We start from the raw sequence: 26,715 nt of genomic DNA, 5'->3' as shown, positions 1-26,715 counted from the left end.
TTGCTATGTGGGTGGGTGTTGGGAATTGAACCTGGGTCTTTTGGAAGGGTGGTCAGTGCTCTTAACTAGCTGAACCGCCTCTCCAGCCCCAACACTTTCCCATTTGCTGATTGACAGTTGAGTAGGAGGGCCCAGCCACTGTGGGTGGACCGGTCCCTAGGCAGGTGGTCCTGGACCTGATGAGAAAGCCTGTGAATTGGAGCCGGCAAGAGCAATACTCCCGACTCCGCTTCTGCGCGCCAGCTCCCGCTTATCTGCTCCTGTTTGGGTTTCTGCCCTAGCTTTCTTCGAAGAAGGACTGTACCCTGGAAGTGTAAGGTGAAATAAACCCTTTCCTTCTTTTAGTCGTTTTTGGTCAGTGTTATAGCAACAGAAAGGAAGAAAGCCTAGACTGTTCTTGAACTCAGTCTTGCCTCAATTTCCAGAGTGCAGCAATTTTAGACATGATTCATGCCTGGCCTTGAATTACCTCTTATAAATTGTACCCATCTATCAATCTCCCCTTTTCTTTCCCCTTAATTTCATTAATGGGTGAGCCTTTTTACTGGGGGAGACAGTTACTACCCTAACCTAGCAGTGGGAAACTACGGAGTTGGTGTCCTTCCCGTTGGCTTTAGAGGCCTTGGGTCCTGCTCTTTGTGGAGGCTTCCTGAAGCAGCAGACTTGTTTGGGATTTCTCTGCACAACTTAGCAATCTTGCTATTTTCTTTATACCAGCGGACACTCGTTCTGGGGCCATATGTGAACCTCGCTCGGGTTGCCATACTCCGAGTTTGCCCTATCTGGGAGGACTTGAGGGTGTGAGTGCGGTCGGGAGGCGTCTGCCCTGCTGGAGCTTCGTGGACTGGGTGGATTCCGGCCGGCAGTTTGCTCCTGAGTTCGGGAGTCACTGGGGGAAGCGAGACCCGAGTTCGTGCCATGGCCCTGCCGGGGTCCTCTCGGGCCGCCAGGCTGCAGCGGCGAGCGCAGCGCAGCCGGAAGGCGGAGCGGAGGAGCCCGGGCCGCCCTGCTCGCCCCTGGCGCCGCGGGGCGGGCGGAGGGAGCCGACGCCTGGGCAGCAGCCTGCGCGGAGAGCGCCCTGAGGCCCGGCCCAGGCTCGCCGCCAGGGAGCGCTGCGGGCTCCCGCTCGCCCGCCCCCCGGTAGGCGGGGCCGCCCTCTCCCCGCAGCCGCCGCCGCAGCCGCCGCCTGGGCCGCCCCGTGTCCCCGGTGGAGCCGCCGCCGCCGCCGCTGCCGCCGCCGCCGCTGCGAGCTCGATGCGGACGGAGCCTGGGCCGGGCCATGGGGATCCTCAGCATCACGGACCAGGTCAGCCCTCCTGCCCTTCCCCACGTCCTCCTCCCAGGGCCCGGCGCTGCCGCCACGCGAGCCCGGGGATGTGCGGCCTAGGTTGGGCCCGAGCCCGGGGTTCCCGCGGCTCCCGCCGCGCCCCACGCCGTGCTCCCCTCGGCGAAGCGGTGTCCTTGGGGGCCTGGTGACCGGTGGGGACACCGTAGGAATCCGCTGCAGTCAGGACCCCTGTGGCGGAGCCCCTCCAGCGACGCCCCCCTCCATCCAACCTGTGTGCTCCCCCATCTCCCGGTTCCGCTCTGGCTCGGGCCCGCTCCCTGAAAGCTGGTTCTCCCTGCAGCCGCCCCTGGTCCAGGCCATCTTTAGCCGAGATGTGGAGGAAGTGCGTTCCCTCCTCTCGCAGAAAGAGAACATCAATGTGCTGGTGAGTTGGGAGCAGCGGGGAGGATGGCGAGCCAGAGCCAGAATCCGGGCTCCGGTGTTCGGGACCCCTCCCCACAAGTGGGGCGGCTCCGTTTCTCCTCTCGCTCCGATGAAACTGCAGCTCTTTCTACTCAGAAACGAGAGCCTGCGCCGCATTTGAGGTTGGTCAGGCATGGAGCACGGACCAGAGGTTTCTGGGGATACCCAGAAAAAAAAAAAACGGTGTTCTCTTCTCAACCATCGGGGTCTGCAGCGCCCCCACCCCTCCGGGAAGGAGTAGGTTTCTCGATCGGTGGCCCTGACTCCACCCTCCCAGGCTGCTGGCTTTTGAAACCCCCTATGGGGATTAAGACCCTGTAAAACCTACAGGAAGGGATTGGGGGTTCTCATAGTTGAACCGGGGTCCAGGGTAATTTCTCTCTGCAGCCACTTCTATTTCTGCCTTTCCAGGACCAAGAGAGGCGAACCCCATTGCACGCTGCTGCCTACGTAGGCGATGTCCCCATCCTCCAATTGCTACTGATGTCAGGTAAAAGTGGGGAGCCGGGAAGGTGTGGCACCCAGGGAGGGGTGAAGTCTCTTCATACCCAAGGATTGCTTGCTGGTGCTTGGCCCAGGAATGACTCTGTCCATTTAGGTCCCCCACTGCCATTACTGCCCTCACCCCCACCCCTCAGACCCCAACAAAATAGGAAATTGTATCCAAACAGGTGCTAATGTCAACGCTAAGGACACACTGTGGCTGACCCCTCTTCATCGTGCCGCTGCCTCCCGAAACGAGGTATGGACCCCTACCTCAGTTCACCTTTTCAAAACGGGTGGGTTGAAAGGCTAGAGAAACTCAGCTCTCTGGCCGGTGGACTATTCTGCTCCACATAGGGAGGAGACCAGACTTTGGCCCCTCCTTCCTGCCCCTAGAACTGGCTGGAAAGGGGGGCTGAGTGCTGCCCGCTGATGTGACGTCAGAGAGAGCTTAACACTGGGCTGGCAGACTGCGGGGGCCCTGCTGCCAGGCCTGAGTGAGTCATCCCTCCCTGGGGGGCCACCTTAAGTCTGGTCCCCCTGTGGGCATTAAGATTTCTCCTAGTGATGGGGTGGGCAATAGTGGCTGTTGTGTCCTTGTCCCTCAAGCCACGTTCAAGTGGACAGCATAAGGGGCCAAACACATTCGTGGAGTCCTGTGCTCTGGTGCTATCAACCTAGAAAAGAGGGAAAAATCCTTCTTTGATCTTCATCACTTCCTTAGCTCTAGCTCCTGGGGGGTGGGGGAGATGGTAGCGGCTGAGGCCAAGTAGTGTGTAGTGTTTAAGAGGGGCGTTTTAGATTTCAGCCTGGATTTTGGAGAGGACCACCCAGTATGTTTATTGGGGTACTAGACATGATTTTGGTATGTATGGAAGGGATAAAGGGAAGGAGTTTTTTGTCATTAATATAGTGGGAGCATTTGTTTTTCCTGGAAGTAGGCTTGGGGGGGGGTTTACTTAGAGTAGATGTGTGTGTGTCAAGATTTTCAGGAGCTGGGTTGGAGAGTGATAGGTAGATTCCAGGCAGCTCAAGTAAGAGATCCTGTTTCCCTCAGCCAAGCAGAGATGCTTGTTAGATCTGCGAGATACCAGGATGTTTAGTATTTCAAAGCTTTGGAAGTGATCTGAGTGTAGAAACGTTGAAGCTTTCTGAAGCTTTTTGATTTTCGTCTGAGTCAAAAAGAATATAATGACTGTTTCATAGAATCATAAGATGTTATTAAACACTTCCAAGCTTATGAATCTGCCGAGGTTGCCGTGAGAGTGCGTTCAGTCAGCAATAATGAAATATGTTGAAACCCAGTTCAATGAGCTAAAGGAGTTTAGAGATCCCCAGTCGGCTACCAGATTTGGAAACTGACTGAGGTGAATGATAAAACAGTCAGCAGTAAGTAATGAAAAATATCTTGAAAAAAGAACTGTTCCTGTAGGTAAATGAAGTCAAAAAGATGTCTTAGGGTGAGCTTGAAAACAATGAGGAGCTGAGGAAGCACTATAAACTAAGCTTAAAACACCAGCCAGAAATGCCACACAACAATATGAATTCAGTTGTTTTTCTTGAAACAAATCAGGCTTTATAATTTGTGTCCCAGTTATTAATTAAAAACTATCAAATGAGATTTCTAATGTTTTGAATCTAACTGTTTATAAATTTTGTCAGCTGATGCTATCACTACCATCCCTAGCTTACACTGAGTTTTTATTGAATCACTGTTACACATGCTTAGTAAGGGCTGCACTCTGAACCCAGAGATGATTGAAATTCTTTTGCTTCCTAGTGTCGTCAATGGTAGGTGAGTGTTCAACTGACCAACTATATCCACATCCCTCTTTTTAGTTATTTCGAGGCAGCCTTGAACTTGTGACAGTCTTCCTGACCAAGTCCTAGTTATTGCAGGCATGTGCCATGATAAATACCCTGAAATTCAACTTGGCCTTCAGGAGGACCTTTTGAGATTCCATGGGAATTTTTGTTTGTGTGTTGTTTTGGTTTGGTTTTTTTTTTTTTTTTTTTTTTTTTGGTTTTTCGAGACAGGGTTTCTCTGTGGCTTTGGAGGCTGTCCTGGAACTCTCTTGGTAGTCCAGGCTGGTCTCGAACTCACAGAGATCCGCCTGCCTCTGCCTCCCGAGTGCTGGGATTAAAGGCGTGCGCCACCAACGCCCGGCGTTGGTTTGGTTTTTCAAGACAGGGTTTCACTGTGTAGATCAAGCTGTCCTGGAACTCCAGACTCAGAGATCGGCCCTCCTCTGCCTCTGGAGTGCTGGGATTAAAGGCGTGCACCATCACCGGTTGGCAGGAATGTTTTGTGTGTGTCTTTTATGAAGAGAAGGCCCATGTTGTCTAGCATGCTTCCAGAGGCTCCTAAGATGCTGAGAGCCAGCAGGGCATCCAGAAGATCCTTAACTTACTCTATCTGGTGTTGTCTTTGGCTCCTGACCCCACTCTTCTGCTGTTCCTTCTGACTGTGTATGCATGAACAGAGGCACCAGCCCCCAGCACTGCAAATGTGAAGCTAAAAGATACCAGGTTGCCTTTCTTTCAGGAGATCAACTGCCTCTGCCCTTGGGCAGGCTGAGGGCATGAACCTGACTCTGTGTTTTATATCCTCATATAGACGGTGAGCCTGCTCCTCAACAAGGGAGCCAGCCTGAATGTCTGCGATAAAAAGGAGCGCCAGCCACTGCACTGGGCAGCTTTCCTAGGTGAGAGACTGTAAGAAAAGGAGGAATTTGACTTTAGGATTCCCAGAGCAGGGAGAGGGGGTTGTGACCTTTGTGGGGAGGAGCCTTGGGCCTTTGTGGAGGGGAGGAGCTCGGGGCTTTTGGGTTCACCCTAGGTCTGCTTTTTTTTTAATCCCCTCCTTTTCTTCTTAGGGCATTTGGAGGTCTTGAAACTTCTGGTGGCACGTGGAGCAGACCTCAGCTGTAAAGACCGAAAGGGCTACGGGCTGCTCCACACAGCTGCAGCCAGTGGCCAGATTGAAGTGGTGAAGTACTTGCTCCGCATGGGGGCTGAGGTCAGAGCCATGTGCACTGTGTGACAGGGAGTCATAGGTCAGAGTCTGATGCAGAGAGGGGGTGCCGGAGCTATTGGTGTGGTCTCTGCAGGTTGGAAGGGTATGAAGAAAGGGACTGATTAAGGCTTATGCTATATAATAGCAGCATTATAATTTTGGATCAGAAATCTGAAGGGGCAGGCACAGTAGGATTTCTAGGGCTCTTATGCTAATTGACGGCTTCTAACTTTGTTTTAACTAATAATCTATACCCCCACCCTTGGAAATCCAGATTGATGAGCCCAACGCTTTTGGAAACACAGCTCTGCACATCGCTTGCTACCTGGGCCAGGATGCTGTGGCTATCGAACTGGTGAATGCAGGAGCCAATGTCAACCAGCCAAATGACAAGGGTTTCACACCCTTGCATGTGGCAGCTGTCTCCACCAATGGCGCTCTCTGCTTGGAGCTATTGGTCAATAACGGGGCTGATGTCAACTACCAGGTATCTAAGAGGATGAGGTACTTATAGATAGCTCTGGGGCTTCAGCCACATCCAGGTAGTTCTGGGAGATTGCCCACCCATGGGTCTTCTGGGGTGATTAGGTCTTATCAGGGTCTTGAGAATGTGGTTGGGTAACCATATAACGTATCCATCTTGGTTGATGTGCTCCTAAAAGAGGGAACAGGACCGTCTCTCTGCTTTACATTTAATAAACACTGTGTGTTTCCACAGAGTAAAGAAGGAAAAAGTCCTCTCCACATGGCTGCCATCCATGGCCGTTTTACGCGCTCCCAGATCCTCATCCAGAATGGTACGGACTCAAGACTTTGTGCTCTCTTCCTCCAAGGACTGGTCCTTAGGAACTCCCTTCTTTCCCCCCTTTCTTCCCCTGCCGGGTTTTCCCCCCTGCCCCACCCCTTCTTCCTCTCAGAATAGATACTTGGAACTCTACCTTTTCCCAGTCTAAGGCCTCAAAATAAGAAGAATGAGGATGATGATGATGCATGGAGAATGCTTAATTCAATCCAACCTACTATAAATGGCACTTGAGTGGTCACTAGCCTAAGGCGTGCCTGGGTTGTGTGTGTGTGTTCTTGTCTCAGGTAGCGAGATCGATTGTGCTGACAAATTTGGGAACACACCACTACATGTGGCTGCCCGCTACGGACACGAGCTGCTCATCAGCACTCTCATGACCAATGGCGCGGATACCGCCCGGTGAGTCAGGGCCCTCCACCCACTTCTGGGCCATATCAGGTCCTGCCTATTGTTCACATCAGATGCAGCGGTCCTAAGATGCTTGTCAGAGAGAAGTTTGGGGACCCTCTTAGCCTGACTCTAGGGTGGGGTGGTGAGCCACAGAAAGGAGCGCTGTAACTGGTCCTTCCTTGGCCCAAGGGCTGAGTCCCTCAACCTCTTCCCAGGCGCGGCATCCACGACATGTTTCCCCTGCACTTAGCTGTTCTCTTTGGATTCTCTGACTGTTGCCGGAAGCTTCTTTCTTCAGGTATGTGTTGACTGGCTGGGTGATGGGAAGGAAGGTGGCTCAGGGCTCCTGGGTACCATCTGTGGCTGGTGTGCCCCTCCAGGTCAGCTGTATAGCATCGTGTCTTCACTCAGCAATGAGCATGTGCTTTCTGCTGGCTTTGACATCAACACACCTGACAACCTTGGCCGCACCTGTCTCCATGCTGCTGCTTCTGGAGGGTATGTCCTTTTGCTCCTAGGCCTTGTGAGCTGGGCCAGGGCGTGGTGCCCACTGTCTGCCGAGCTCTTTACTTTGAACAGTGAACATAGTCGTGATGGAGGCCGTTGGGCTCTGCCCTCCCACCTCTCCCGGGGCTGGTGAGTGTGCTTCAGGACGCTCACTCTTGCGCCTGGTCTTGCTTCTAGGAATGTTGAATGTCTTAATTTGCTGTTGAGCAGTGGAGCTGACCTGAGACGGCGAGACAAGTTTGGAAGGCAAGTTAGCGCGCAGAGCTGGCGTCTGGTTAGAGAGAAAGGAAGGGAGGAGGAGGGTTACCGTGTGCCCTGCACATCTGGGGTGGTCGTATCTGTCCCTTTCATCTGTTCTGTAACCATCTCTCCAGGACCGCACTGCACTACGCAGCTGCCAACGGTAGCTACCAGTGTGCAGTGACACTGGTGACCGCCGGGGCGGGCGTCAATGAGGCCGACTGTAAAGGCTGTTCTCCCCTTCACTATGCTGCTGCCTCTGACACGTACCGGAGGTGAGGCTCCTGCTGCCTTGGTTCTTCCCCATCCTTTCCTCCTCCCTGCGCTCTCCTAAATTCTGCTCTGTTCCGCCAGAGCGGAACCCCACACTGCTTCCAGCCATGATGCTGAAGAGGATGAGCTGCTGAAGGAGTCGCGCAGGAAGGAGGCCTTCTTGTGAGTACTAACGAGGGTGCTGGGCTGCGCCTCCCCACTGTGCCGCCCTGGCTCCTCCCTCCTCCCACCCGTTTGAATCTGTTAGCCAGCAGTGTGGGGTGTGTGAGGAAAGACACATAGCAGATATAGCTCCTCTCCTCAAGGAGCAGAAAGACAAATAGCAGACATAGCTCCTCTCCTCAAGGAGCGGGGCTTTTATTTTTTTGATTTTCTGAGAACGGTTCCTCTGTGTAGCCCTGGCTGTCATGGAACTCACTCTGCCTTGTGAGTGCTGGGATTAAAGGTGTACTTGAGCAGGAGCTCCTTAAAAACTGGAAAAGCTACATCCATGCAATGCCTTAATTGAAGGTTCACTCATGTTCCAAGTGTTCTGAGTGCTGAAGTTCTGGGGATTGATCCTGGAATGGTCACTGTTCAATCTAGGCAGGCAGTATGCCACTGGGCCAGGTTCCTAACTGGGCATGGTGATGGACACCATTATCCCTAGCACTCAGGAGGCAGTTTGAGGCCAGCCTGGTCCATGTAGTGAGTTACAGGCCAGCCAGGACTATACAGTCAGACTTTCTCTTTCAAAGCAAAATAGATGAATTACTCCAGGGCTGTGGTGCGGGGAGTGTAGGGAGACTTCACTGATAGGGTACAGTGTTAAAACAGTTTCCAACATCAAAACAAGGTGTGACAACCAAACATTTTGAGGAATTTTTGCCTAGAGGGCAAAATTGTCCTTAGTTGAAAACCACTGACGTAAACGAAGGGGAGAATTGTGTTTCCATAAACTTCATTAAAAAGGGGACTGGAGAGATGGCTCAGAGGTTAAGAGCACTGGCTGTTCTTCCAGAGTCCTGAGTTCAATTCCCAGCAACCACCTGATGGCTCACAACCATCTGTAATGAGATCTCGTGCCCTCTTCTGGCCTGCAGGGATACATGCAGGCAGAACACTGTATACATAATAAATAAATCTTAAAAATGAAAAAAAACCTTTAATTCCAACACTTGGGAGGCAGAGGTGGAAGGATTGATTGTGTCTGGGAGTTACAGGACAGCAAGGACTACATATCTAGTCCCTGTCTCAAAAACAATCTGAAACAGCTGGTTGCTGGCACATGTCCATAATTCCAGTCCTTTTGGGGTAAGGAGGTTCAAGGGATCATGGTTCAAGGACAACCTTGTTCCAAAGAATTTGAGGCCAGCCATGAGCTACAATGAGACCCTTTTCAGGAGAAAAAATCAAGCATCTAGGTGTAGTCTCCTCAGGCCTGTAGTCTCCTCAGGCCTGTAGTCTCCTCAGGCCTGTAGTCTCCTCAGGCCTGTAGTCTCCAGCTAACACTTGGATATCTGAGCAGGAGATTGCTGTGAGTTCCAGTTCACCTCATGCTTTGTGAGATTCTGTCACAGAAAGCAAAAAGTCCCACCTAGAAATAAAGTTAAAAACACCCACCAGCAGCAGCATTCAAGAGTCTGGGACAGGAGAATATAATTCTAGGTCTGCCTGGACTACATAGCAAGATCACTTCTCAACAGCATGGTGAATGTTTTCCTTTGAAAACCAACTCCCAGGCAGGGAGAGAGACACTGGGCCTGGTTTGAGCATTTGAAACCTCAACACCCACCTCCACAGTGACACAATTCTCCAGGAAGGCCACACGGGACCTTGGCTCCTGAGCCTGATGACCTGATTGTGGTTCCTGGGACCCATGTGATGGGAGGAGAAACTGACTGCTGAATTGTCCTGACTGACACCCACACGCGAGCGCACACACACACATACATACGCTCATGCTCTCTCCCCGCTCTCTCTCACACACCACACGCGCACACACACACACACTTGAAAAACAACATTGAAATCACCTGTTGGGGAAATGGGTGAAAGGACCTTCATACTCATTAATGTAAGTGATTGCTAAAAGGATTAATTATGGGATACATGGAAGCTCTTACTATCCTCATTTTTCTGTAAATCTTAGACTTCAGAGATTTTAAAAAGAGTTGGTGGTCATGGTACTCACCTTTGATCCTAGTATTTGGGAGGCAGAGGCTGACCTCTGTTGAAGGCCAGCTTGGTCTATATAGATGCTTCCATGACAGCCAAGGCTATTAAATGAGCCCTGTCTTTAAAAAGGAAAAAGTGCCGGGCATTGGTGGTGCACGCCTTTAATCCCAGCACTCGGGAGGCAGAGGCAGGCGGATCTCTGTGAGTTTGAGGCCAGCCTGGTCTACAGAGCGAGTTCCAGGACAGCCTCCAAAGCCACAGAGAAACCCTGTCTCAAAAAACCAAAAAAAAAAATAATAATAATAATAAAAATAATAATAATAATAAAATAAAATAAAAAATAAAAAGGAAAAAGTTGGGCATAGTGTCACAGACCTTTAACCCAAGGGCTCAGGAGATGCAAGCAGGAAGGTCAGGGATTTAAGGTCATTCTCTGTTAACTGTGTGAGTTTACAGCTAGCCTGGGCTACAAGAGACTCAAAAAGCAAACAAGAAAAAACCAGGCATGGTGATATATGCTCTTAATCCCAAAACTCTGGATACAGAGGCAGGTGTATCTGGGTTTGAGACCAACCTGGTCTACATACCAAGTGCCCGGGCTACACATTGAAGAGGTTCAACTCTGTGACTTTGGAAAGGTTCTTTATCCTCTCTGCTTAAACTTTCTCAACTCTAGTAGGGATAAAAATGTATCTAGCTGGCTGGGCAGTGGTGGCATACACCTTTAATCCCAGTACTTGGGAGGCAGAGGCAAGCAGGAGGCCAACCTGGTCCACAGAGTGAGTTACAGGACACCCAGGACCATTTCACAGAAAACCCTGTCTTTAAAAATAGGTGTCTAACCTGGCAGTGGTTGCGCACACCTTTAATCCCAGCACTCGGGAGGCAGAGGCAGGTGGATCTCTGTGAGTTTGAGACCAGCCTGGTCTACAAGAGCTAGATCCAGGACAGCCTCCAAAGCCATAGAAAAACCCTGTCTTGAAAAAAAAAAATAGGTGTCTAGCTCTGAGAATAATTATATAGTTATATGTAGTTAAATGGATATACATGAGATGCTTACCACACAGTATTTGATACAAAGTAAATGCTAGATGTCATTACTATTACAACTAAGGGAAGTGAAGACCACCAGTGGAGTAGTGCCAAGTAGAGAACAAACTGGAATGGTTAGGAAGGCCCCAGAGAGCAGAACGGTACAGTTTTGAGTTTGCGATGAGTTGGACTTGAGCCATATGGGGAAAAGCAGGCCTGCTAGGCAAGGCTTGGTGTGCATGGAGGCAGGAGTGAACATGCCCACCGGCAGAAGGCTGTGAGCCAAGCATGGGAGAGGGTCCAGAGGGTAGAAGACGGCGCTGGGGTGGGTGGCCCAGGTGGAGCCAGCCAGGCAGGATGTAGAGAACCAGAAGGAGGCCTGCAGCGCTCCCTTGCCCCGTCCCCTGCCCCGCCCAGAGCTGCACCTTTGCTGGGCCAGGCCTAACCCTGCCTCACAGTCTATCCCTGGTTCCCAGCTGTCTGGAGTTCTTATTGGATAATGGTGCAGACCCCTCCCTGCGGGACAGGCAGGGCTACACAGCTGTGCACTATGCAGCCGCCTACGGCAACAGACAGAACCTCGAACTGGTATGTATGGGGGCCTGGCCTTGGGGAGGGGGCTTTGGGAAGGGGCAGGAACAGCAGGGCTGTGGTTTGCCTTCAGGTTTGTGGTCACAAAACCAGGTACGGTTGAATTGGGAGATTGCGTGTGGCAGGGCCCACGTGTGGGGAGCTCCGAAGCCTCCGCATGGACTGACTTTCCTTCCTTACAGCTCTTAGAAATGTCCTTTAACTGCCTGGAAGATGTGGAGAGCACTGTTCCCGTCAGCCCTTTGCACTTAGCTGTGAGTCCAGCATCTTTTCCTTTTGCCTTCTTGTCCTTTCCTGACCATTCACGGCTGTACCAGCACTGTGACCCCGTCCTTACATCTGCATTCTCTTAAAAAGAACACTTAGTTTTTATGTAGTATGCTTGTGTGTGTGTATGTGTGTACCATGGTGTGCATGTGAAGATCTGAGGACAACTTCGTGGAGCTGATTTTCCCTCTTGTAAGCAGTTTTTCCTTCCTGGGAGCCGCCGCTTACAAATTAACAATCAGAGACTTAATGTTAATTGTAAATGGTTGGCCAGTAGCTCAGGCTTATTACTAACTAGCTCTTACATTTTTAAGCTAACCCATATTCCTTATTATACTCTGCCATGTGGTGGTACCTTTATTATCATGGCATGTTCATATGCTCCGTCTGGGTCAAGCTGGTGACCCCGACTCTGCCTTTCTCCTTCCCAGCATTGTTAGTTTGGCCTTCCCGTCTAACTTTATTCAGCTGTCCAGCTACTGGCCAGTCAGCTTCTTTGTTAAACCAGTCACAGTGACACAGCTTCACAGTGTACAAAGGGTTGTTCCACAGCATCTCTGCCTGTGTTTGGGCTGCAGGGATGGAGTTCAGGTCCTCATGCTTGCACAGCAAGGTCTTTACCCACTGAGCCATCCTGCCAGCCCTGTGTCTGCATTCTCATTGGGATGTGGCAAGCAGGTTGTCTGGAAAGAGCCCACGGAGCTCGTGGCAGTCAGAGTTCCTGAGTCCGTGCAGCAGGGCAGGAAGAGGAGTGTCCTTAGCCGTGTGTGCTGGTTGCCTGCAGGCCTACAATGGTCACTGTGAAGCCCTGAAGACGCTGGCTGAGACGCTGGTGAATCTGGACGTCAGGGACCACAAGGGCCGCACCGCGCTCTTCCTGGCCACTGAGCGGGGCTCTACGGAGTGTGTGGAGGTGCTCACAGCCCATGGTGCCTCTGCCCTCATCAAGGAGCGTAAACGCAAGTGGACACCCCTACATGCTGCTGGTTAGTGGCCCCCATCAAGCTACTACCAGATCCCCCTGAACAGCTGGGCTGGGAGTGGACTAGGGCAAGGAGGATGGAAGCTTCCAGGCTTTACCTGAGGCTTTCTTCTTACCCTAGGCCTTCGCAGCGCTCCAATCCTTGAGCCCAGATCCGACCTGCCTTCTTCCCTCCTGACGTTGTCCTGATGGGTTCCTTTTCTTTCAGCTGCCTCTGGCCACACTGATTCCCTGCACTTGCTGATTGACAGTGGGGAGCGAGCTGACATCACAGATGTCATGGACGCCTATGGACAGTGAGTGTGTCCAGGAATGTCTCCCCTTTGCCACACCCTGCCCTTTCTCCACTTGACGGCCCTCGCCTTTGTCCCCGCTCTGTAGGACCCCACTGATGCTGGCCATCATGAATGGTCACGTGGACTGTGTCCATCTGCTGCTAGAGAAGGGATCCACGGCCGATGCTGCTGACCTCCGGGGCCGCACTGCCCTCCACCGTGGGGTGAGTGGGAACATAAGGTTGCTCACAGACGCACAGGCCCCACCCGAGTGGGCATTTTGTTTCTGAGTCTTACTGGGCTGTGTTTGCTCTGAGAGGAATGCCTCTCACCCCTCCTGGTGACGTGTTTCCCAGGATACTCAGCCATTTGCTCAAACCACCCCGACTATGCTGGCTACCCATGTATGCTGTTGCTACTATATCCTATTGGGGTTTGTTTCTTTTTCCTTTTCTGATAGACAGGATCTCACTGTGGAGGCCTAGCAGGCTCTGAACTGACCGTGTAAGCCAAGCTGGCCTTGAACTTACGAGGTCGGCCTGCCTCTGGTTTCCAAGTGCTGGGATTAAAGGCGTGCGCCAACGTGTCCGGCAGATCTTTTTATTTTGAGGGGTCTCACTATATCACCCAGGCTGGTCCTCTACTCTTGGACTCAAGTGATCCTCCAGCCTTGCCCTCTTGAGTAGCTGAGCCTATAGGTTCTTTTTTTTTTTTTTTTGGTTTTTCGAGACAGGGTTTCTCTGTAGCTTTGGAGGCTGTACTGGAACTCACTTTGTAGACCAGGCTGGCCTCGAACTCACAGAGATCCGCCTGCCTCTGCCTCCCGAGTGCTGGGATTAAAGGCGTGCGCCACCAACGCCCGCCTGAGCCTATAGGTTCTTGATCCCGCAGTCTCCTCACTCTCTAGGGTCTTTTGTTCCGAGAGCTTCAGGATTGACTCTGACCATGTGCCTGTCAGGAAAGTAGCTGCTGATCCCTGACGCTAGGATTATGTAGAGATAAGGATGGATTCCTCAAGTAGTTGTTGCTCCTGGGCCAGCCCCAGCAGCTAGCCACTGGGGAGAGCCTTCTCACCACTTTGACCTCTGCCCTGCAGGCGGTGACTGGCTGTGAGGACTGCCTGGCTGCCCTGCTGGACCACGATGCATTTGTGCTGTGCCGAGACTTTAAGGGGCGCACACCTATCCACCTGGCCTCAGCCTGTGGCCATACTGCAGTGCTGCGGACTCTGCTGCAGGCTGCCCTTTCCACAGACCCGCTAGATGCTGGTGTCGATTACAGCGGATACTCGCCCATGCACTGGGCCTCCTACACTGGTACGAGGGGCTCTGGCAGGCGCAGGGATGCTGTAAGAAGGGAGCTGGACGGGACAGGCAGAGGTTTGCCGTTTCTCACCTTCACATACTCTCCTCGTGCCAGGACATGAAGATTGTCTGGAGTTGTTACTTGAACACAGCCCATTCTCATACCTGGAGGGAAATCCCTTCACCCCTTTGCACTGTGCAGTGTAAGTGCCGGCCGTCTCTCCAGGGCGAGACCCTGGGCTGAGGGCAGGGAGTCCTCTAGTTTTCTGCTTCTGATGGTGCCACCTCCCCCACTCCAGAATTAATAACCAGGACAGCACCACAGAGATGCTGCTGGGAGCCCTGGGTGCCAAGATTGTGAACAGCCGAGACGCCAAAGGACGGTGAGTGTCAACAGTCCTCTGGCTTTGCTTTCTGCCTAAGAGTGTTCCATGTTTGACTCCACTCTGCCCCGCCCCCTCCAGGACCCCCCTTCACGCCGCTGCCTTCGCAGATAATGTCTCTGGGCTCCGGATGCTGTTACAGCATCAAGCAGAAGTGAACGCCACTGACCACACTGGCCGCACTGCGCTCATGACGGCAGCCGAGAATGGGCAGACCGCTGCTGTTGGTGTGTAGGGGCCTCCTGCAGGGCATATGGGGGCCTGGGGTTCGTAACGCAAGAGGATGTTTCTGGGTATTCCAACTTCTATGACTGGGAAGCAAAGTCCCTGCAGAATGCAGACAGGAGGGTGAGTGGGATGGCTGCTGTTCTGGAGGAAGTCACCGGTCTGTTCTGCTCCCTTTGTAGACTTTCTGCTGTATCGAGGGAAGGCAGACTTGACTGTGCTGGATGAGAACAAGAACACTGCCCTGCATTTGGCTTGCAGCAAGGTACCCGAGAGTAGGCTCAGTGACGTGGGGGCTTTCGGTTGCCTCATAGACTATGGCGGAACTTGGGTCCCCCTGCTCCTGCCCTGTTGTCCACTTTCTGTTCCTCTTCCTCAGGGCCACGAGAAATGTGCCCTCATGATCCTGGCAGAAACCCAAGACCTTGGCCTTATCAATGCTACCAACAGTGCGCTGCAGATGTGAGTGTTGGGGGAGGCAGGCGGCTGGAAAGCAACCTGTGCTCCAGCGGCTCTCTGGAGCTCACAGCGTCTGTCCAGGGTCCTTGTCACCCACCTTGCGGTGGCAAGGCCACCTGGTATCCTACTCAGTGCCCCTTCTTTGTTTTCCTTCTAAGGCCACTCCACATCGCTGCCCGGAATGGCCTAGCTTCTGTGGTGCAGGCCCTGCTGAGTCGTGGGGCCACAGTGCTGGCTGTGGATGAAGAAGGTGGGTGGGGTCCGGGGATCCCCGCCTCTCCTGGGTGGGTGGGGTCCAGGGATCCCCGCCTCTCCTGGGTCCCAGTACTAGTATTCTGCGTGTCACAGGCACGTGTGAAGTGAATCTGCAGGCAGGGTCAGGCAAGCAGGGTCAGGGAGCTCTCCCACACACTCCATCCCATGTGCTGCCCTTTGCCCTGCAGTCAGAATTTGCCATGGACTCCCTGGGCCCTTGCCACCTGGATTTCTGACTACAATGGGTGCTTGTCCCCTTTGGCGTACCCTCACCCACAGAGCTCAGGACCCTGAGCCTGTGTTCTCCCCCTTGGCCCACAGGTCACACCCCAGCACTAGCCTGCGCTCCCAACAAAGATGTGGCAGACTGCCTGGCCTTGATCCTTTCCACCATGAAGCCTTTCCCACCCAAGGACGCCGTCAGCCCTTTCAGCTTCAGCCTGCTCAAGAACTGCGGCATCGCAGCCGCCAAGACGGTGGGTGGCTGTGGCGCCCTGCCGCACGGGGCCTCCTGTCCCTACAGCCAGGAGCGGCATGGTGCCATTGGGTTAGATGGCTGCTACTCTGAGTAGCCCCCTCCAGTGTCCCTCTCCCTGCCGGTGGCTTGATATCTTATTCTATTTATTTAGAAAAAAGTCTAAACATTTAGGGCACTTTAAAGGAGAACACGACGGGGGGTGGGGCAGAGGTGGGGAGGGTAGCACTGGGGAGCAGCTGCTCACACCTTTGCCACACTGTCCTGGCCTAGCAGAGGTCTGGGGTCCACAGGGAGCACCCCAGGCTCTTGGTACCCCCAGGGCAACCCCTTCTGCCAAGTGTCCCAAAATGATTGCTAAATGCCTGGCTCCCCCTCTTTGACTCCATCTGTTTCCCCTGTTTGCTGCCAGCTCCCCTAACTCTTCCCTCTGACGCTCCAGTCCCCCTCCCTTTGCCCCTGCTGCCAGGCAGACCCCTCCTCCATACCCATCACTGCCTCCCCGCTTGGCCCTCCATCCCTGCAGCAGTGAGAAGCCTTAATTTCTGGTACTGTGTGAGCACTCTGGGGGCGTCCCCCTCCCCCTTCAGGGGCAGCTAGAGGATGGGGGGAGGGTATTTAGCACTGGGGCCTAGAGCTTCCCCCCATATCCTATCACCCCTAAAATACAAATGCAGACACTTGAAGCAGCAACTACTGAACCTGGCCCTTACCCTACACTCTCCCCTGGCTCCTCATGTGCAAACCAAGGGCTGCTTCTGCCCCCACAGCCTGCTCCTGGCCCCCACTTGTAGCCTGGCCCCCAACCACGCACTTTAACCTTGCTTCTTTTAACTTCTTTTCGGAGCGGGGAGCCTGTGGCCATTCCCTCCTTGGCTCTCGTCTCCCTGAACTCTGAGGCTTGTCATGAATTTTTAAGTAAGCATTTTATTCTTTAGGGGAAGAAACAAATTAATATCCTGCCCATTTCAAAACTATAGCCCTAGTCTGTCCTCTGTGTTTCAGGCATGTGTTTGCTGTGAGTGGAGGTAGGGAACGTGTTCTTCCTCCTGTGTCCCTCAATCCCAGAGTTCCTCCATGCCCCCTGTCTGTCTCCACTTTGTCATGTCCGAGAGTACCCACTGCCCCAGTCACTCCTGATATGAAGCCAAAGATGGTAGGAACGGCAGGGGCAGCGTAGGGACTGCTTGTTAGGGAAGCCAAGCCTTCCTCCAGTGGAGGGGGGGACACTGGTCCAGGGAGCAACAGGTGGACACTGAGGCTCAGTCCCTGCCTTCCCAGCATGGGGAGAGACGGGCTTGAGTAGGCGCTGCACTGATAGATTCCTGGAATGTACCTGAGAAGCCAAACTGGGCTGGAATGAGGAGGGGCAGTGTTCTCTTTAAATGTAGCATTGCATCTGGCCCTGGTCCCTTCAGATGCCCTGTCCATCCATCTCTTTGGTGAGCTCTGCACAGTCGGACCCAGTCCCTTAACCCAGTGTCCCTTCCTCACACGCAATACCTCAGCCAGGGGCCAAGACACAGAACTTGAATAGAGGCCCTGCCCCCACCCCACAGTGCACCCTTGCCCAGTTTGGCTGCCGTCAGTATTGCCCCGAGAGCTGAGAACTGCATGGGCTTCGTTTACACAGTACAGGGGTCTCCCAGGGATCCCTCCACCTCCTTCCCCTACCCAAGCTTGCTCTAACATCACCCATTTTTAAATTGTGTCCTTGAATGTCTCGCCACCCTTGCCGAGGGTGAGCTGAGGGGAGAGGGACTGTCCCAGGGAGCCCTTCCTCCCCACAGACACCCTGCACCATACCTCACGCTGGTTCCCAGAAGCCTGGGGTGTTTGACTTTCCTTTCCGTGGTCCTGTTTATCTGTGTCTCTCTGCTCCCACCCTCAGATCCTAAACCATTTCAAGCTCCCACATGACCATTATTTGGTGAGAAGGATTGTGCAGCTTTTAGTTTTTATTTGTTTTCAAAGCCAAAGGGCCTTGCAATGCCCCTCTTGCCCTCTCTCCTTCCCTATATGACAATCAATGTGACCTCTCTCAAGGGCTGCCGCCCCCACCCCAACCCTGCTGGTTCTGCATAGCTTGCTCCCCAACTTCAATTTTCTCTCCTAGAACCTTCCCATTTCACCCCCTTCCCTCTCATCTTGGTGCTGGGAATTAGATGGTGGGGGGCATGGGGAGCAGGGAAATGGTTTCCCCAGGGATGACTTGGGCTATCAGTCGTGTTCTCCTTTATCAATGCTTGACCGTGACAGGAATCCGACTCGGCGTTTGTCGGGAGCCCCATTGTTTTGTTTTGCTAGATGAGATTTCTGGTGGCTGTATGTTCCCTGCTGTCCTGGGCACACTGTCAGCAGTGCTGGGAACACTGACAGGGAGCCCTCTGTCCCTCCTCATGTGGCTATGAGGAGGCCTGGAGGGCGAGCAGCCTCCACTCCTTATGCCAAAGGAAATCCCGCACCCCAGCCTGGGCTCCCCAGCCCCTAGTGTTCTGAAGCATTCTGACCATTCTCATGGCCACTGCATATTTATTTTAATGTTAAGATTTTTTTTTAAACCTCCTTGACTTAAACGGGTGTGGAGAAGTAAAACAGGCAGAATGCCCCCCAATCTTAAGGGGGTTGGGAGGGGAAGGAGCATCTCCTGTCCTCCCCTCCTCCTCCCCCCCTCCCCTCCCCCACCACAGCTCTAAAGCACTTGCTTCAAGTAATAAGCACTTTTGTGAAAAGGCCTATTTCAAGTGAGGGCCCTGGGGACAGCCCTAGGTCCCAGCAAAGGAGACAGAGCGAGGGCTATATAGCAGACAGGGAAACAGACATGGGAATCAGGACGACATGAGAAGAGCCAGTTTTTAGTTTCTGATTTTAGGGGGTGTTTCTGATTGGGCGGTGGCTATTGTAGGGTTGTGTACCATCCTTCAGAAAAAACAAATGGCACAACTGTGGGTCCCAGGACGGACCGACAGACCCAGGTCACTGCCACTGTCCAACTGAGACGCTAAGACTGGGGCCACCTCCCCCACCCGTGGCCCCTGAGCCATAGGACTGCTGAAAACCACTGAATGTACAGCCCAGGTCGGGGTGGGGAGTAGTCCCTGGGGGAGGGGGCTTCTCCTTTTGTTTGGTGCTGTGGGGGGGTGGAGACATGAGACTGAGGGACCGCCCCCCCCCATGTAGACATGTGTTCCTTGGGGTGGAGGGGCTGAGGAGGGCCGCCTCCCTCTCTAACCCCAGCCATGGCCTCTCTTCCTTCCTCACCCCTATCCGTTTTGACTGTAAGTCCAGCTCACCTTTGCCTTCAATATGTAACCAAAGGAAAACTCAATACTGTTTCCACCGCTGTCTGCCCACCCAAGCACCTTCCTCCTCCCTGGATGAGAGGGGAGAAGAGGCTGGAGGTGGGGACGGTGGGGCTGGAGTGAATGGTTCTACAACTGTACCCCCAAAACCCCTCTATGGTCTTGGAAGGGGTCCCGAGAGGCGGGGTGGGCCAGGCTGGCAGGCTGGGAGTGCGCATGCGCGCACACTATCTTATGCACAGGAGCGTTTCTCTGTGAAATGACTCCGGTAACTGTGCTCCATCCAGCGGGCAGGCCCCTTCCTCCTTCCCACTCAGCCGTTCCTCACCCTCTCCCACACCCAGCGCTCATTCCCTGCCCCCTCCCACCGCAAAGGAAAATAGCCTTACAGACCCTAGCCCAGAAGCCCTGCTCCTGGGACAGGCCAGTGCGGCCATCCCTCCGGCCAAGTCTGAACCCTACCGAGCGGGGAGGCGCGGTGAGCAAAGCAGCCTCTTCCCCTCTGTGTGGCTCTGGCCCTCGGGCCTTAGCCCAGCTTGGGCGAGGACAGAGGTGCGGGGTCTTTGAGGACCAAGCCGGGTGGTCGGGGAAGAGGGACGTAGAGAAAGAAGGGTCTGACTTGGGGACCCCTCCTCCCAGCCCAACCCCTGTAGAGAAGCGACCAAATTCCCAGAGATGGGAGGGAGATGGGGTGGGGAGGGTCTGCTCTTAATTACTTGAAGGTACTGACTCCGAGGCTGCTGTTGCCCACGTAGGTGTGAGGGGGACACTGTCACTGCGTTTGGGAGGGCAGAGGATGGAGGGTGACGAGAGGTCCACCGTGGCCCTCACTCACTCCTGTGGGCCCTTTCCCCGGGCCCCTGTGCCCACCCTCACTCTGGGCGCCCTCCAGTTGCACTAAAGTAGCTGTTGTGCCAGTCTTACCCATGCCAGGGTGGGGTCTCTGCTTCCAGTCCTTCCTCCGCCTCTGCCCCTACCCTGGACAATCTTGTTCACTCGTATTCCTGGATAGCTCAGCTTCGTGTGCGTGGGTGTGTGCGTGGGTGTGTGTGGGTGTGTTTCGGGGCGGGTGGGTTTGGCTGGAGTGGGTCTGGCAGGGGTTTGGGAAGGGCTGGGGAAAAGATGGAGGATGCTATCTCCTACCCCTTCCCCGACTCCAAGCCGTAGAAGCCTGGGAGGGAGGGTGCCTACTCCCGCTGCCGTGTGTCTTGCAGATGTGCCAAAACGGGTGGGTGGGAGGGATAGGGGGGTGCCTGGCAGAGCAGCCCCAGGGTGGCTCTCTCAAAGCAATACAGTTCCCCTGCTGGGGAGCAGCACGACAGGGGAGAGGGTTGGGTGGGGACCTGGGGTTCCCCATGTACAGCTGTGTATATTCAGGGGTGTTCTCTGTCTGGTACCCACTGTGGGCATCTATGTGTGTGAGCCTCCCCTTCCCCATGCCCTGCATGACCTGTGATGCTGCAGACACCACCGTCCTGTGTGCAGGTGTGTTGGGGGGGCACGGAGGGGCATGTCCCATGTCCTGTTGCACCCTCCACCCTGTGACCCATGTACTCGGTTGTAGGAAGTAAAGAGAACTGAGCACAACTCACTGGATTCTAGTTGAATCTTTCTCTAAGCAATTTTCCCACTCTGGCCCTGCTCCCTACCCTCGATCCACCTGTGGTGCTAGTGTTGGGGTCAGGGGTGTTTAATGCTGGCGGGCAGCAATAAAGCCCAGATACCTGCATCCCCAGGGTGCTGAGGGCAGCAGAAAAAAAGGGGGACCTTGGTGCATTTGTCCTGCCCCTCCCCCTCCTACCTGGGCTAAAGCACAATGCGATCTACCCCTGAAGACTGACGCACCCCACATCCTCCAGGCCCCCATTCTTGTCCTCCCCCAACCTGCTTTGAGCCCTCCCACCACACCCTGGTTTTCTATGCTGTTTTGGTGCAAGTACAACTGTCGTAGTCATGGCTTTGGGACGGGTTCTGTTTATTAAAGTCCTATTGCTCCTACTGGCCCTGTGTCCCGCCTCCGTTCCTGTGGTTGGGGGAGGAGGGCAGTCTTGATCCTTTGCCACTTGCCCCATCAGCCATCAGGAGCCCCGGGCAGCAGCTGCTCCTCCAGCAGGGCTATAGTCAGCATGAGGCTGCCCCCCAGCAGCAGCCCCAGCCCCTGCAGGAACACGTGCAGCACGGGCAGGGGCTCGGGAGGACGCAGCAGGACGGGTAGCTGAAAGGAAAGGAGACTGTCAGCACTCTGCTCTTACCCAGGCCTGCTTCTTTGTTTACCTCTTCTGAGGCAAGGGCTCACTGTCTAAGCCTGCAACACTGTGTAGACCAGGTTGACCTCGAACTCCGCCGCCTCCTCCTGAGGGATGGGATTGAAGATGTATGCCACCAAGCCTGCCCCATCCTGTGACCCCCACCTTTGGATACTTCTTTCTGGTGGGGCCAATACTCTCCAGACCTAGAGGTGGAGATGCTGGCCTGGCACTTCCCTCTCCTCCACACCCCCCTGCCCATCCCCCACCTCTCACCATGTCCACAAGGGCCACATAGAGGAAGACCCCAGCTGTGACCCCAAACACCCAGGGAGTGAGGGGAGCAGGGCCCAAGCTGAGCCCCACCCCGAGGGCTGCACCCCCCAGCCCCAGGACTCCAGATACAAGGGTTAGCAGCAGCAGCTTCTGAAAGGACAACCCTGCCTGAAGCAGCATCGCAAAGTCGCCTGTTGGGACAAAGGACAGGAGGGTGAGTTGAAGCTACCCCTCACCTTGTCCTCAGAGGTCTCCTTTCTGGAGCCCACCTACCCCATGTTTGCCATTCCTACCCAGCTCGTGGGGCAGCTCATGGCAGAAGACCGCCAGGGTGGTGCTGAGGCCGCTGGAGAAGCCGTCAGAGAAGGCAGCGCCTGGCATCAGAATCAAAGGCCTTCTTGAAAGTCAGGAGTCGCTCTCTGCTGCTCTCCCCTCTCCCGCCTCCCTGGCGGCACTCCCGTCCCTGCCTCCCACCTCCGCTCCCGCGGGTGGCCTCAGACCTAGTGCGAGCCCATCAGTGAAGTTGTGCAGGCTGTCTCCCAGGAGAACCATCCATGTGATACTCGTGCTGCTGCCACCCTGCTGCTCATGACTGTGGCCTCGGTGCCTAGGAGCAGCTGGAGCTAGTGGGGACTGGCTGTTCTCCCTCTGGCCCTGAACCTCTGGCTCTGCGGTAAGAAGGACCAAGACAAGTGTCCGTTATTGCAAGTGGGAACCACAGGCTCGTTCATTAGTGCACTCATTTTTTTTTCTAGTTACCTGAAGTTGCCCGTAGGGGTCGAAGGACCATTCCACTGCCGTCCTCTGGGTCAGGGTTTGGTTCTCCAAGATCCCTTTTGTTTCTGCAGCATCTCTGAAATGGGAGGGCATCCCTCCTGGTGGAGGAGGCAGCAGGGCCAGGGACTAAGGGGAGACCAGGCCAGCAGCTGGGAAAATGAACACCTGGTTCCACTTCTAGCACCTGGAGAATGTTTTTTGACCTATGCCTGTTCCCAGGTTGGCATTTCTTTCTGTTTAATGTTGATATGAACTGCAGAAAAGAAGCCATTTGGCACAAGTCCTGGGTCTATGCTAAGAAGCCCATGCCCACTCAGTAGCAGACAAGTTCTGTGCAATTGGCCAAGCAGCCGAGGTCCAGAAACAGTGCCCCTCGCTTCCTGACTTGGCTAGGACTCTGGGTTTGGCAGAAGAACAGGGTGTCACTCACTGGCCTGAGGCTTCTGTGCCGCACAAGTCCTAGCATGTTCTCAAGCACGAAGAGCAGGAAGAGGCCACCAAGCACGGAGAGCCCCGGACCCAGATCCTCCTCTGGTTGCTCGCTAGGTCCTGTATGTTGCCCTCCTCGTGCCTGTCAGAAAGTAGAGCAGAGCAGACCCTGGAAACCCTACACCCAGCGGCATCCCCTTCTCCCAGTGAAGGGATAGCAAGCTTTTACTCCCACACCCAGAAGGCAGCTGTGACTGAGGCCAGGGGTTAGGACATGGGAGCGCATGGGAAGGGCCAGGGAACACATGAAGGCATGGAGGCTAGCCGCCACGGGGCCAGGGTATGAAGATGGAGCTGCACATACGTGTGGCAGCAAGTGTAGCAATGCATCCCCACAAAGGGTGCCCACGGCCAGGGCCCCCAGGAAGCCTAGCACCGGCCGCAACACACGAGGTCCCAGGAGCCGCAGCAGCAGCAGGGAAAGGGGAGCAGGTAGGCTGAGCAACAGGACTGCCAGGGCACTATGAAGCAGGGCTGGGAAGGAAAAATTGGGACTAATGTTAGGTCAGGGCTGGCCCAGAGGCACTATGTGGGCAGAGACACATTAAAGGGAAGTTGGGCCCCAGTGGTCCCCCTTCCTTAGCAAGGGACCCCCACCCTTCCCATTCACTGACCAGACAGTACGTCTCCTTGAGGTGCTGGAACAGGGGCTTTGATGCAAACACGACTGTCAATCTGGTAAAGCAGGGCTGGGCACAGCAGAGTAAATTGACGAGGGGTCAGAGGAGCGACAGGGTTTAGGCCAAAATTGACCAGCAGCTGGGAACCGTTGAGACACTGAGATTGAGGGGGAGACAGGTATTAGGGAGTGAAGCACTGCCCAGATCTCCACCTGTTCTCCATGGAGTCCCAGTTCTCTCTCAGGGTCCCCTTGGCTCACACGGGCATGTGCGTCAGAGCTGGGGATGAGGGGACTTGATGTGTGCTAGTCACCGCGTATTCAGTCCCGTGTAAGTATTCAGCATGAATTTCTCAGTTGTCTAGTGACTCTGCCGTTTCCCTCTCGTGCCCTGGCAGTCTTTGTTTTAGTGATGGAGCTGTTTTGGCAGCTCAACTAGAACCCTCCGTACTAGAATCCCAGAAGAGAAAGGAACTGACATGCTGCCTGTCTTTTGTCAACACACCTGTCATGAATTGATCCAGCCTAGGCCGGAATGCCCCTTCTGATGGGGGCATGTCAACTGATCTCAGGGCCTGACAGCTTTGTCTGCCTTCTTGTGGATGGGAAACGAGGGGAAAAAATTGACTGCTTTTCTAGAGAGACACAGCATTGTCTCCAGGACACTTCTCCATACCCACCCTAAGATACTTCTCTGAACTGCTTGTTCGCTAAGTATGGCTCCTGAATCTGGTCAGCCTGCACTAAAGCCAAAGGAGGTATCTTTCACTATTAGAACAACATATCTAATACTATTCAGTTAGCGACTCTTCAAATACTTCAGGCCACCTAGTGCCACAGCTCCTGTCCCCTCTCTAGAGACCGTCAGACTTACATCTTCATTCAGATGGTCAGCCAACGAATGGTCCAGCAGCAGAAGTCTGTGAAAGAGGTCTAGGCCCAAGGACCCTGGCTCATGGGGCATGTTGGGGGCCTTTGACTCCTCCAGGTCCCAGCCTGAAGGACCCAGAGGCATTCCTGCCCAGACATTCACACTCAGCTCCGGTTCCTGGGGCCTACATCAGATGAATTAAGAGTCAGACTCGCCGGGCGTTGGTGGCGCACGCCTTTAATCCCAGCACTCGGGAGGCAGAGGCAGGCGGATCTCTGTGAGTTCGAGGCCAGCCTGGTCTACAGAGCGAGTTCTAGGACAGCCTCCAAAGCCACAGAGAAACCCTGTCTCGAAAAAAAACAAAACAAAACAAAACAAAAAAAAAAGAGACTCACTCACGTTCCCAGACACCTGCCCTGAGTCTGGTGGAGGAGGGACAGCCACAGCCAGTCAGTCCCAGGGGTGTCTGAGAGCTGTCGTTTATGGGAGAGGCTAGGGTGGGTAGCTGTGGGTCTGGGGGAGGAAGCCACATTGAGATGTGTATCAAGACAAAGGGCTCTGAGTACCCAAGGATCTGGGCCAGGAGAAGTAAAAGGCAGTAGAGGTAAGCGAGACCTTGCAGGACACGGAGTGGTCGGGGCCTAGAGGACTTGTCATTCTGGGGGTTCATTTCAAGAAGGCAGCACTAGGCAACTAGAGGGTTAGCACTGAGTGGAGCCGGGAGATGTGACCTTAGGGAGTTGGGAGACATGAGTACCTGTGTGTGAAATTGTCGCCACTTGGGGGTGCAGCCCGTCCCGTTGGAGGCTCATGGTGTCCCAGGCGAAGCCCCTGAACCCGGCCCAGCCCTAGGCTGTGGAGAAGCCGGGCCAGGCCCCCTGCAGTGAGTGTCCCGTTCTCTCCGTACAGGCCGAACAGCTGGGCCAGGTAGTGGTTCTGTTCCTGTTCAGCTGGACCCAGGCTGGGGACTGAGCCTCTTACCCAGCCCAGGACCACCCCCACGCACAGGCCAGCCAACAGACAGCGCCCTGGGGGCCCCATCGCTGGAGTATGGGTCAGGGCCTCTGGTTCTGACTTCTATTTCCTTTGGAACATCCTGAGGATTGTGTCCTAGAACAAGGAGGGGGTGTCGGGGTCAGGTCAGGGGTTCCGCCCTTCGGCTCAGGCCTGGAGAGAACGGTGGTATACACTTGATGCAGCTGAGAGGCCTCTGCAGGCTCAGGCTTCCTCTGTCCCTCCCCTCTGTCTTCTGCAGCCGCCTCCTGCCCGGAGTTCTCCCTACATCTGGTCCAGAGTCAGCTAACATCTCAGGCCCCCTAGACCTGCCTCTCACCTTGCTCCAGCTCCCTATTCCCCCTCAATATGCAGGGCCTCACCCCTACTGGCAATGTGAGAGCTGTCACCGCAGGTCCCTGGAAGACCTCACTGTGGCCCTTAGAAGATTCCTGAGTCAGGAGTTGAGCCTTCAGGTGCAAGGGAAGCCACGTCCTGCACAGGACTGGAATGGATAGGCTCTCCCTTCCCAGCTGCTTTGGGGTGGAGTTGGGGGTGGGGCAAGTGTGGGAAGGTTCATATAGGAGTTAATGGTTCACTGGTCTCTGGTATGGGGGGGTCAAAAGTCAGTCTCTGCTAGGCCCTGACTGGGGAGGGGCCACCCTCTGCCCTGGGAAAGCACATGGTTAAGAACCTGTGCTCAGCTTTTTTCCTCTTAAATATCTTATAACCCATTTGGTATCATGCCCCCCCCCCGCCTCTTGAATATCCCCTCCCCGAGTACCTTACATCTGGTACTAAGCTGCTTCATCAGCTTCCAACCCCATCCCCACACTCCCTGCAAAGCTGAACCAAGGTGTCCCTAAACTGGGGGCGCAGGGGAGAGAGCAGGGGAGGAGGCAGATAATTAGCAATCCCAGACACATAGCAGTCCCCCACCCTGAGGAGCAGAAGAGAGGACAATTCCCCACTCCAGCAGCCATTGACAGCACGCCCGATTCTGTAATAAATGAACATAAGGGAAGAAGCCAGAACAGGCTCCCCTCTGACACCTGACCTGGCTTAAGGTCGGGGATCAAAGTCTGATTGGGGTGATTGGTCCAGGGGTTTGGGGTTGGCATTACCTGACAGCAGGACGGGAGACAGAACACCCAGAGGAAGGGGCACCCAGCCTTCTTGTGGCAGGCAAGGCTGGACAAGGGTCACCGGCAGGGAGGGGGCAGGGGAGGGACACTACCTTAAAGGGGCAGGCTTGCCTTGCTCAAGGCCTCCT

General features: G+C 54.4%; 2 protein-coding genes across 6 annotated transcripts; one reads left to right on the top strand and one right to left on the bottom strand.

Annotated features, from left to right (window-relative positions):
- The first annotated feature begins 1,175 nt into the window (after positions 1 to 1,175).
- Positions 1,176 to 21,169, top strand: Ankrd52 (ankyrin repeat domain 52). The gene is made up of 27 exons (XM_040755215.1): positions 1,176 to 1,306; positions 1,629 to 1,712; positions 2,162 to 2,240; positions 2,422 to 2,492; positions 4,851 to 4,938; positions 5,110 to 5,252; positions 5,524 to 5,736; positions 5,968 to 6,046; positions 6,339 to 6,453; positions 6,660 to 6,742; positions 6,825 to 6,942; positions 7,129 to 7,197; positions 7,326 to 7,466; positions 7,546 to 7,626; positions 11,130 to 11,241; positions 11,427 to 11,498; positions 12,296 to 12,497; positions 12,702 to 12,789; positions 12,875 to 12,992; positions 13,865 to 14,084; positions 14,188 to 14,275; positions 14,372 to 14,455; positions 14,537 to 14,682; positions 14,863 to 14,945; positions 15,060 to 15,142; positions 15,298 to 15,389; positions 15,716 to 21,169. Exons 1-27 carry the CDS (start codon positions 1,280 to 1,282, stop codon positions 15,964 to 15,966), a joined length of 3,030 nt encoding a protein of 1,009 aa, XP_040611149.1. The 5' UTR covers positions 1,176 to 1,279; the 3' UTR covers positions 15,967 to 21,169.
- On the bottom strand, positions 21,130 to 26,653 carry Slc39a5 (solute carrier family 39 member 5). Of its 5 annotated transcripts, none has more exons than XM_040754692.1 (12): positions 26,567 to 26,652; positions 25,207 to 25,559; positions 24,849 to 24,962; positions 24,453 to 24,633; positions 23,574 to 23,736; positions 23,264 to 23,433; positions 22,901 to 23,041; positions 22,453 to 22,546; positions 22,194 to 22,361; positions 21,987 to 22,067; positions 21,694 to 21,884; positions 21,130 to 21,386 (listed from the first exon to the last, which is right to left on the bottom strand). In XM_040754692.1, the coding sequence occupies exons 2-12, from the start codon at positions 25,488 to 25,490 to the stop codon at positions 21,243 to 21,245; spliced, it is 1,731 nt and encodes a 576-aa protein (XP_040610626.1). In that variant the 5' UTR covers positions 25,491 to 25,559; positions 26,567 to 26,652; the 3' UTR covers positions 21,130 to 21,242. The 5 variants fall into 5 exon arrangements, with proteins under 5 accessions (XP_040610626.1, XP_040610627.1, XP_012975771.1 ...); XM_040754693.1 differs by lacking the exon at positions 26,567 to 26,652 and adding an exon at positions 25,826 to 26,155; XM_013120317.3 differs by lacking the exon at positions 24,849 to 24,962 and having other exon boundaries at positions 26,567 to 26,650.
- Between the last annotated feature and the right edge of the window lie 62 nt (positions 26,654 to 26,715).

This window comes from Mesocricetus auratus, unplaced genomic scaffold (assembly GCF_017639785.1).
Source record: "Mesocricetus auratus isolate SY011 unplaced genomic scaffold, BCM_Maur_2.0 Super-Scaffold_100011, whole genome shotgun sequence".
Lineage (NCBI taxonomy): Eukaryota > Metazoa > Chordata > Mammalia > Rodentia > Cricetidae > Mesocricetus > Mesocricetus auratus.
This window is presented reverse-complemented; position numbering and strand designations above follow the sequence as displayed.

What these genes read in the sequence shown, in the direction of transcription:
- Ankrd52 (XM_040755215.1), top strand. Translation starts at nt 1,280, where the DNA reads ATGGGGATCCTCAGCATCACGGACCAG. An exon ending in TCCTCAGCATCACGGACCAG is followed by an intron (nt 1,307 to 1,628) that starts GTCAGCCCTCCT and finishes TTCTCCCTGCAG; the next exon opens with CCGCCCCTGGTCCAGGCCAT. An exon ending in TGGGCAGACCGCTGCTGTTG is followed by an intron (nt 14,683 to 14,862) that starts GTGTGTAGGGGC and finishes CTCCCTTTGTAG; the next exon opens with ACTTTCTGCTGTATCGAGGG.
- Slc39a5 (XM_040754692.1), bottom strand. Translation starts at nt 25,490, where the DNA reads ATGGGGCCCCCAGGGCGCTGTCTGTTGGCTGGCCTGTGCGTGGGGGTG. An exon ending in GGCGACAATTTCACACACAG is followed by an intron (nt 24,963 to 25,206) that starts GTACTCATGTCT and finishes TTCCTCCCCCAG; the next exon opens with ACCCACAGCTACCCACCCTA. An exon ending in TGCTACACTTGCTGCCACAC is followed by an intron (nt 23,042 to 23,263) that starts GTATGTGCAGCT and finishes ACTTTCTGACAG; the next exon opens with GCACGAGGAGGGCAACATAC.